General features: G+C 47.4%; 1 protein-coding gene across 4 annotated transcripts in view; it reads left to right on the top strand.

Annotated features, from left to right (window-relative positions):
- The window catches only part of AP2M1 (adaptor-related protein complex 2, mu 1 subunit), a 17,872-nt gene extending 7,784 nt beyond the window's left edge, over positions 1-10,088 (top strand). For 2 of the 4 annotated variants that reach the window (XM_010024578.1, XM_010024577.1), the window contains 7 exons: positions 4,012-4,147; positions 4,245-4,386; positions 6,778-6,897; positions 7,409-7,544; positions 8,267-8,364; positions 8,511-8,622; positions 8,965-10,088. In XM_010024578.1, coding sequence (XP_010022880.1) covers positions 4,012-4,147; positions 4,245-4,386; positions 6,778-6,897; positions 7,409-7,544; positions 8,267-8,364; positions 8,511-8,622; positions 8,965-9,099 — 879 coding nt within the window. In that variant the 3' untranslated portion in view covers positions 9,100-10,088. Of the gene's footprint in view, positions 1-3,489; positions 3,496-4,011; positions 4,148-4,244; positions 4,387-5,098; positions 5,111-6,777; positions 6,898-7,408; positions 7,545-8,266; positions 8,365-8,510; positions 8,623-8,964 lie in introns of all 4 variants that reach the window. The other 2 variants (XM_010024575.1, XM_010024576.1) reach the window with 2 other exon arrangements.
- The last annotated feature ends 176 nt before the right edge of the window (positions 10,089-10,264 follow it).

Here is a 10,264-nt window from a genome sequence, read left to right as displayed (position 1 = left end):
TGCTGAACCAGAAATAGCTCTTCTGTGTGTATGGATCTCACTGAGCAGGTCTGTTCTTCACCAGCCTTCAGTATTTTTAGCTGTCAGGCCCTGTAATGAAGTATTGTTCAGCCTTGTGAATCTTCCTGTCAGTCAGGAAGCTGATGTTACTCTGTCACTGCCCATAACATTATTGCAGGTCAACATCAGTAGAATTTGAGCTTTCTTATGTTAGGGATTAGAATCTCTGCTGTGCATTTGGCACAGTATTAACTCTTGCAACAAATTTTATGTGGAAGTGCAGCTGGGGAAAAGACACTTAAATTGGCATGTTCTTTGGAATGTGTTTTAAACTAGCTCTAATCCTACTCCAGGCAACAGCCCTCAAAACTAAGCTTCCCATCTTAAACAGTTCATGCTCAACCTCAGAAACCAAAGGACTTTTATAGTCACTGTTTCTCATTTCCCCAAGGAATGTTTCTTACCTTGTCCATTTAAGACAACTGTGCAACTCATAATGAGGACTTAGCCTAAAACTTGGTCCTCTCCCCAGTGTAGCAGGTGAGTCAGGAAAAAAGCTGGAAGTCAGTTTGTACTGGAGCTGTACAGCAGAGATCTGGGTGAAGCTTCAGCCCCAAGGTGCAAACAGAAGCAAAGTGCTAAGCGAGAGCCTGCCTGGCAATTGTTCCTGTTTAGGATAAGCAGAGGTCAAAGTCTCTGGAGGTTCTGTTTCAACTCTGTTCATCAGCACTGACTTCTGAAGAACTCCTTCTTAAATTTTTGACCTACTAATACCAAGGCTAGCTACATCTCGAGAAGGAGGTAAGAGAGAAGCTGCTCCTGAGCAATGTATTTCCTGCCAGAACAGCAAACAATGTTTTGCAAGAGGGCACATGTATCAGTGGCCAGATGTGAGTGCATCCGGTCCCAGTGCTCCATCCCAAGCCCTACTGTAAATCACTGGCCTTCTGCAGTGTGACACTTTGGGCAGTCAGCACTCAAGCTAGCTGAGTCAGCTCCTGTTCCTAGGAAAACTCTAAACTAACCACCACCCTCACTTCCTTCCCTAGCTCTTTTTTTGCTTTTGTCTGTTTTAACAAACTCTTATGCTGTTTGCGTGCAAACCACTGTCACAGCATCTTGCTTCATGCAATATCAGGTTTAATCCTTTCCTTACAAAGAGGAGTTTGGACTTCAGCTTGGCATATGGAGCAGAATGACTGCTTACTTGGAATTTTGGCCAGCCCAGTTTAAAAAGAAGTAGTAATCCTTTCCAGGCACAGTATGACAAAGAGCAACAACTGGAACAGTACTTGCAATTTTCTGTTCTCTACTCTGGTACATCTAGCCTCCAGCTCCTCTTTCACTTACAGCCAGCTTCTGGCAGGTACCTCGAACCAGAATCTCTGACTGGGTGGCCTGTCTTCCATGTTCCCTTAAGCCTGCTTAGTTCCTGATGGTGCTTTCTTGGGCTTGTGTCCTTCTACATTTAAGGAGCAAAATTCACAGTTATGACAGACTTTCCAAACTCAACTTTTGACCTTGTTCTCAATGAAAGATTTTAGGCATACTGAGCTCCTGTGCTCTGAATGCCCTCCCTGTATGGCTGCAGTGGTCTTTCCAGGTCTGGTAATTGTGGAACAAAAGGTCTGCCCTTTTTTTAAAGTGTCTGATATTGCTGCATTGCTTGCCAAGAGAAGTGCCCCTGTGCTCTGGGAGTGGGGTGATGTGGTACGCAGCTTTTACAATGTGCTGGTGTGCAATGTGGTTTCACTTGTAATATTTACCCATGAGGTTCCTCACTACTCCAATAGCAGGACTGCAGGCAATGCCAATGTCCTGTGTCAGAAACTGATGTTCCTCCAGCAGAGACTAAACCTGCTCTTACAGTTCAAGGTGTGCTCTGTGTGCTCATCGCTCTTTGGATCCAGTCTGCATCTGTCCAGACTTCATGAAGTAGATGAATGCTGTAATTTTCTTCCCCTCTTAAATGCTTTCCGGGAGTGCGAGTTGGTCAACTCTTTAGTTACAGCATTTCCCCAAACCTTAGGTGTACTTTAGTGCTAAAATGCTATTTTACTTTTTGAAAGTGAGGAGAGGGCAGTCACCAGCTGCAGGAGCCTGGAAACCTACTGGTAACTGTCTGCCTCATCAACATGCTGGCAACTATGTACAAGTACAACTGGGTATTTCTTCTTGTAATTCAAAGCTATCTTATTTGTCCAGCTTAGGGAAGCTCCCAGTTCTGAGAAATTTCAGACCCAGGTGCCTTCAGTCCTTCACTCCCTTAGGGAACATTCATACAGCTGGGTGCTCTTAGCTTCAGTACTCTCCAGGCATCTGTTTCCGGATCTATCCAGTCACTTTCTGTAGCAGTTAATAGAGGTTTATGGCACTGATGCTGTTGCAGGAAATGGGGAAAGTCAGCACATGAGTAAGTGTCCCTTTGGAAACCAGAGAACTGAGCATGTCTTTTGTTCCTCTTGAACCTGAACAAAGCATTGAACAAGGCAAATAAGGAGGCTTCTTTTTGTGGGACAGACAAGGGAGGTGCTGTGTGCTGCATTGAACACTCACCTAGGCAGTTCCCGGGGGAGTATAAAACTGTCTCTTAAACGTTACAGTAAAGGCTCTGCTTGCTCAAGAAGTGATCACATCTGTGGAAAGAGCATGTGTGAAACTGAGCCACTCTTGCTTTAAAGCTGAGATCATGTACTGCCACCCTGTGGGCCCAGTGCAACGCTGCTGCAGCAGGACCCACTTCTGTGTTGCACAGTTGTGGTGGAAGAGGCAGAATTAACCAGGATATAACTTCATACAGGACCCAGACTTAAGAGGCTGCAGTCCTGGGTGTCTGGTGCTTCCCATAGCCTGGGCATCTCTGCCATAATAAATAGTCAAGGCTTGCTTTAGGAATGGCAACATCAGGAGTTCAGTCTGTGTAGGACCATTACTGGGAGTGGTATTGGCCTGTCTGTTACTCTCTCTGCTCTACCTTGTATTTGGGTGTTGCCAAATGGGAGATTCCAGTTGAACACTAGACGGAAAATTTTCACAATGACTACAATCAGCTATTAGAATAATCTCCCCAGGGAAGTGATAGATTCCCCAGTGTTGGACACTTAAGATTTGGCTGGACATGGTGCTGGGCCATCTAGTCTAGGTCATGCTTTGCCGAGAAAGGTTTGACGTGATGATCCTTGAGGTCCTTTCCAACCTGGGATTCTGTGATGGAAGTCTGAAAAGTCATTTCGCTGCTAGGAGTGCTGGCTTTCCTGAGCGGAGCTGAAGGGCAAAGTCCCTCATTTTGTTCCTGGTAATTTGCTACCTAATCAGTGATGAGCTGGCCTGCTTTGTTCTTGTCCTGAGGTAGCCTTAAGCCTAACCTGCCTCTTTCTCCCTTCCTCCCTTTTCTTGCTACTGACCTGCTTGCCTGTTAACCCTGTGTGTACCACACTTGCTGCTATACATCTTCTTGACTTTCTGCGTGTGACTGGACCCCGCCTGTAGCATCAGGTAGGAAACCTCCCCATGCCTCTCAAGACAACCCTTAGTGCTGTTAGGAGGTTTAGAGCCTGGATGCTGTTAGATGCATGCTAGGTTAGTGTTGGTATGTAACTGACAGCAGTCATTAAGAAGCAGTCCTTGGGGACTAGCTGTCTTGTGGCTCTAGGGTTTCATTTTGGATAAGGGTGTGAACTGGTCTGTCAGCTGCTTCTCTGCTTAACATGGATTGATGCAACAGTCTGAGACATGATTTGGGTGTTACTGGTGCAGCCTATGCCTCCCTGCACCTAGATGTAGCTTAAGGGACTAGCTAACAAAATGGAAGAACCATTCTTGCTGTCATTATGACCAGTTTTTAATTAGGCACAGGATTTGCTATATTGAGAAGAGAATGACCAAATTGTGGGGGACATGACAGCACCCATACCTACCTGTCAAAAGCAGCTGTGTGTAATAAATTGCACTAAATCTTAGATTTGCCTTTGAATTTATCTAGAGGGTTAAGATGTCATTTCTTCCCTTCAGACTAAGGAAGAGCAGTCCCAGATCACCAGCCAGGTGACTGGGCAGATTGGATGGAGACGTGAAGGGATCAAATATCGTCGCAATGAGCTCTTTCTTGATGTGCTGGAGAGTGTGAATCTTTTGATGTCGCCACAGGGTAAGTAGGAGGTGTTGAGCTGGCATCCTTCTCCCTTTCAGGGCTTGTAAGTGAGCACTTGTGTAAGTGTTCTGAACTGTGTTTTTCTCTACACCAGGTCAGGTTTTGAGTGCTCACGTCTCTGGCAGAGTGGTGATGAAGAGTTATCTGAGTGGAATGCCAGAGTGCAAGTTTGGCATGAATGACAAGATTGTAATTGAAAAACAGGGCAAAGGGACTGCAGATGAAACGGGGAAAAGGTAAGAGACACTGGGGTAAAAGCCACTGCCACTAGGGACTCTCAGGGAAGGGCAGCAGTTAATAGCTTTTCTGATCTCATAGACAAAGCTGATCTCTTCTTCCTTCAGATGTTACTGCTAACTTTTCTCTGGGTAGAGCAGTTGTCTGCAAGCTACCAGCCTGAGGGCCTCAATACAGAGGGCTTCTCTCCAGCTCTTTTGAGTATTAAGATTCAAATATAGTGTTAAGTGTGGAGTTCTTGCAGCTGGAAACACTTCCCCTAGATGGACTTTTTTTCCCCAGAATTTGTGTCCCTAGCAATTCTAATCAGTACAAAGACTCTTATTCATAGGATGCAGTAGTAGTGCTCCTAAGGAACAGTAAAGGAATGCCTCTGACCATAACCTACTCTACCGGGACTGTGTCCAAACTAGAACAGCTGACAACTCTGGGTAAGCCCCTCCTGCTGACACACAGGGAGGGGGTCAGTGGCTCTGTGGGTTGGAGGGAGGCTTATTCCTTCTGGGAGCTCAGCTGCCTTCCTTCCCAGCTGTACCTCAGTCAGTACCTACATTAAAGCTGAAAAACAGGTCTAGTGCTTTTTCCAGCCTTCCTGCTTGGGGTGAAGAGATAAAAGCAAAGGGACTACCACTTTTCTCTCACTAACCATTTTTAACTCAACTCTGTCTCTCTCGGTTGTTTTTTTGTTTGGCTCTTTTTGCTGCCCCCCAGTGAATTGGGAAGGTAGATAATCTGCTTGAACTGTGTGTGCACTCTGCTCTCCCCCTGTTTCTTGCTTCATGTTGACTTGTGCATGTAAATTGGATCTCGGACACTTTCCATGATGGTTCCTGTAAATGGAGCTGAGCTGCTATTTGCCTTTTCTCTCAGAACCAGGCCAAGAGCTATCACCTCACTGTCACCTTTAAGCCATCTTTCTTATAACTGAATCTACATAGTAAAATGGATGAGCTTCAGGTGGCTACCCAGGGGGGATATATACTCTAGTGAAAATGTGACCTGCATAGACCTCTGAAGAATCAGTAATACTATCCCAGAGCTTCTGTGCTGTGATTGCCTTTGCTTTTAAATGTGCTATTTTCTTGAGTTACAGAAACACGGACACAGACTCTTGCTAGGTGGTTCTCCCTAGCTGTTGTTCTCTCATTGGCAAGAGCTTGGAGATGTTACTCTTTAGAAGCATTTATTTATGAGGTGACCAAAAGGGACAGCTGCTGCTGGTTTGGGTTTTTTTTTTTTTTGTTTTTTTTGGGGGTTTTTTTTGTGTTTTAGTGTGTGGCAACACCAAGCCCTGAGTAGTGCTGCCTGAGACCTTGTCCTGGGTTCAGCACAGATCTGGAGCAGTGCTAGGCTGCAGGGCTTTCCCAGCAGTTTTCAGAAGAAATAGGAACTTCTGAGCTAACAGTGGCTGTCATCTGGGCAACAGATTAGGAAAGAATAACTCCCAGTTACGAAGCACAGACTATACCACTGGGTTGTGTAACTAAACAGCCAGTCAGCCTGGGGTCACTCTGCTTCCTGTTTGTGCAGGTAATGCTGGCTTCTGGGACAGCTGAACCTGCCTGTAGTGCTTATACTATCTCAGCACACTTGCATGGTTGTCCTGTTCCTCCCAGCAGTTGAGGTAGCCTAGATATTACAGTGCTACACCACTGCTGCTGCCTTATTTTCTGGTCCATCTCAGTATCTGAGAGTTCTCAGCTGACCTTGGGACCTGTAGCAAGGAAGGTGTTCTCAGAGACCAGAACCCAGCAGCAAGCAGGGTTGTTCAGTGCTGGCAGGTTAGCCTGGTGCGCCTAGAAGGACAGATGGTAGCTGTGTAGATTTTTAGAAGTGAGAGATGCAAACTTTTATGGCATAATATTGTCTTTGGTGAAGGGGTTCATAATCAAACCACCTGCTAGCAGTGTGGAACTCAACAGCTGTGAAGAGGTTTCTGACCAGAAGACCCTGAACCTGGCAAGTCCTGGCTGTGTGGCAGTGGGATAGCTTTGTGGACAGGAAAGTGTTTTATCCCCTTTTGAACTGTGCTGTGAGAAGACTTGGGCTAGCAGAGTTGCCTTTGCAGTTCTGAAGTGCTACTGGCAGGCAGACCTAAGCATTGTGTTGCTGGCTATGACAAAAGGGTGCTCCTTTTAATCTCCCTCCTCTCCTCAGAGAGGAGGGAGAGGATTCTCACAAACAAGCTCCCTAAAATATGATTTTTGTGGTGGTGAAACAACAGAAGTCTGAGCCAAGAGGCTGCTGACCCGTGAATCTCCCTGCCTCCCCATTTCCTGGACACCTGTGATGGCAACATGCTCTGTAGAGTAGTTTCTGCCTGGGCAGACTTTGCACCAAGATACCAGGGCTGCTGCTTGCACTTGTTTAACTGTGTCTTGTGTTTTTAGTGGCAAACAGTCAATTGCCATCGATGACTGCACTTTCCACCAGTGCGTGAGACTCAGCAAGTTTGATTCTGAGAGGAGCATTAGCTTCATTCCACCAGATGGAGAGTTTGAGCTCATGAGGTACTGGGGGGGGGTATGAACAGGCTGGTGTTGGCATTTGCTTGCTGCTACAGTAATGTTGCTGCTCTCAGAAAGGCTTGCAGCCCTTGAGCAGCTAACAAACATGCCCTTGCTGCCTTGTTTTCAGAGTGGAATCTGTAGGGTGTCCCACAAATCCTTCTCTTAGAACTGTAGTAGTGGCCCAGCTGCATGGTTTTCTTTGCCACAACCATAATGTTGGATGTGGGTTTCCTTACACCTTAGCCTGCTGTATTTTATTAGTGCTTAAAAAAAAATAAAACTGGTGTCCTTGAACAGGGCCATTGGAAGGAACCACATATAAAACTTGGGACTCAAGAATTCATCACTACCCTACAGTACCATTAGATCTTGCTGCTGCTTCTTCCTGGGATGGCTCCCTTTCTGGCTGATGTTTCTAAGCTCTTCCCTATATGCAGAGGCTGTACTACAATTTGAAACTGTAAGGGAATTAACTCCTTCTTAGAGTTCACTGTTGCTTCCATCCCTGCAGATATCGAACCACTAAGGACATTATCCTTCCCTTCCGTGTGATCCCATTGGTGCGGGAGGTGGGTCGGACCAAGCTGGAAGTTAAGGTGGTGATCAAATCAAATTTCAAACCTTCCTTGCTGGCCCAGAAAATAGAGGTAAGAGAATAAAAAACTATGGTCTCTTGTGCTTGAGAATTGTACCTCTGCTTTGTCCCCTGCTGCAGAGTGCTTATAGGTGATTCTGTGAGTCCTCAAGCTTGTACAGAACTAAAAGAGTGAACTGGAAGCCTCACAGATGGTGGTGCTGCTGTGCTGTGGAAGGGAACTGCTGTAAAGCAGGGAGGTGGAAGTTGTTTTCAATTGCACAGCCACACTGGCAGAGGCCTCATTCCCTGCAGCTACTGTTCACATAATGTCTTGGCTACTGTGAAAAGTTTATGTTCTTTTCTCTGTGTGATCTGCTGGTGTGTCAGACAGGCAGCAGGCTATAAGCTGGGTAGGACAAGCTAAGGGTGGCTTTGCAGCTTAGCCACTTCTGGGAGAGGCTTGCTGCTGCAAAGCTAGGCTGTTCAGAGCCTGGTGCAAGCAGGCCAGCCTTCTGAGCTCATCTGCCTGACACTAGGCAGTTCAGGCTGCAGGAAACCTGGCCTGTTCCTTATTGACTGTTTGGATTCTGAAAATGTGTTTGAACTTTTAATTCAAAGCAAGAAACCAGAGAGTTAGCCTAGGATGCCCCAGAACGTCAGTGGTAGCTGGTGTTCTCTTGAGATGGGAGAGAGAAAGCAGAGGGGTCCAGGGCAGGTGGTCTTACCCTGAGACTGCACAGAGTGCCCAGGCTGCAGTCTTCATGCCCGTGCTTACCACACTCTGCCTTCCAGGTCCGGATCCCAACACCCCTCAATACCAGTGGAGTGCAAGTCATCTGCATGAAAGGGAAAGCAAAGTACAAGGCCAGTGAGAATGCCATTGTCTGGAAGTAAGTGAGCATTTTGGATCTGGGGTGCTGCAGGGGAAGGGCTTTGGGAGGCAGAATCTGTTTAGTGCTCCTCTCTGCCCTGAGCACACATAGTGAAGGGGACAATAAACTCTGGCACCTGCTCACTTCTGGGCTTTCCCTGATAGGATAAAACGAATGGCTGGAATGAAGGAATCCCAGATCAGTGCAGAGATTGAACTGCTGCCCACCAATGACAAGAAGAAGTGGGCTCGGCCCCCAATTTCCATGAACTTTGAGGTGAGTCCCTGTCTGCCTTCCAGGGTGCAGCTAGCCTTGGAGTAGCTTTGTCAGTCCAGTCCCTTCTGCCCTCATGGGAATTGCATGCACATGAGTGCTACCTGCCCAAGCTGGCATGTGGCTCTTCCTAACATGAGGGCAGCCTAATGGCAAAGCCAATGGATAAAAATGGCCCTTGAAGCCACTGGAGTCTGCCAGCATGCATGCAGGGAATAGGGAAGGGAACTGTGGCTCTTGGTGTCCATTTCTAGATGCATAACCCACAGGTTCTAGGGCATTTGTATATGGAGAACATCTTACCCCTCAGTTCCAATGCTCTGTTGCTTTTCACTTTCTCAACAGGTCCCATTTGCACCCTCTGGGCTGAAGGTGCGCTACCTGAAAGTCTTTGAGCCAAAGCTGAACTACAGTGACCATGATGTGATAAAATGGGTGAGGTACATTGGCAGGAGTGGGATCTATGAGACCAGATGCTAGCCCCAGCAGGCTGGTGGGCTCCTTCTTCTCCAAGCCATCCTCCGCCTCTCCTCAGTCGTCAGCTACATTCAGAGAAAACATCTGCCTGGCCCCTCTACGCAGATTGAAAGACCCTGTGGCTCACCTTGGGAGTGGACTCACCTGCCTGTGCTCAGTTACCACCCTTGCTGCAGATGAAGTTCAGAACCCAGTCGGATGCAGGGGTGCAGCCAGCCTCCTGCTCCCCGTCCCAGGGTGAGGAAGGGCTAGTCTAACTCACATCCTCGTGATCTTTCTAGGGAACGTCCACCATTAAACTCCTCTTCTGTTGGTGTCTCACTACTTGCATCATATCCTAGTATTTTTGAAGTTCTTGTGCATATGTACCCGTAGAATAGACCTAAACATAGACTGGACAAATCTGAGTTGAAGTTACTCTGGCTTCTGTACTAGCTATTGCTGTTGTGGTAGATGTTGCTGGCCAGTTCGAGATGCCTGGGGTGGTGAGTTTGTCGGGCCTCGACCAGAGGAGAGGGTGGGCTCGCCAGGTCTTGTCACCGCCTTCTATTTCTTGCAAAGTTGTCAGTATAGAGTCCTGCTGTGGGAAGGTTTGTGACCAAAAAAGGATGAGGGTTTAGGCTCTTGCTGGTGTGTATGTGGGTTGCATGGCATTTCAGGCCCTTGGAGCACTTACCCCCACCACTTGCTACTGGCTGTAGCCAGTCTGTCCTTTCCAAAACAATTGGAAATGTGGCCCCTCTGTCCCAGGGACTGTGGGCCTGCTGAGCTCTGTGAGGGTGTGAACAGGGTCTGTCCTCGGGGAATCTAACATGTAGTTGGCAGTAAGAGCCCCCTGCCCCAGCCCACCCTCTCCACACTTCTACCAAATGCTTCTGGGTCATAGGAATGCTGCTGCTACCCACAATCCTGCTTCTGGTAGTGTGGTCTCAATTTTGTACACTTTGTGATTTGTCCAGCTCTGAATCTAATAAAGTATGTAGAATGGAGAAGGCTACTTGTGCTGCTGTTTGGGACTTGGGGTGTGAGAGCCTGATCTGTGCCAATGTCTCTGGGCTTGTGCCTGTGGCTTCCCCAGCCCTGGGCTGCCTCTGGGTTAGTCGGTGGAAAGAACAAGTGATGCTTTGGACTCCAGCTGCTGGTGCAACCCCCCTCCGGCGAAAGGAGG

Source organism: Nestor notabilis, unplaced genomic scaffold (assembly GCF_000696875.1).
Source record: "Nestor notabilis isolate BGI_N333 unplaced genomic scaffold, ASM69687v1 scaffold26131, whole genome shotgun sequence".
Classification (NCBI taxonomy): Eukaryota; Metazoa; Chordata; class Aves; order Psittaciformes; family Psittacidae; genus Nestor; species Nestor notabilis.
This window is presented reverse-complemented; position numbering and strand designations above follow the sequence as displayed.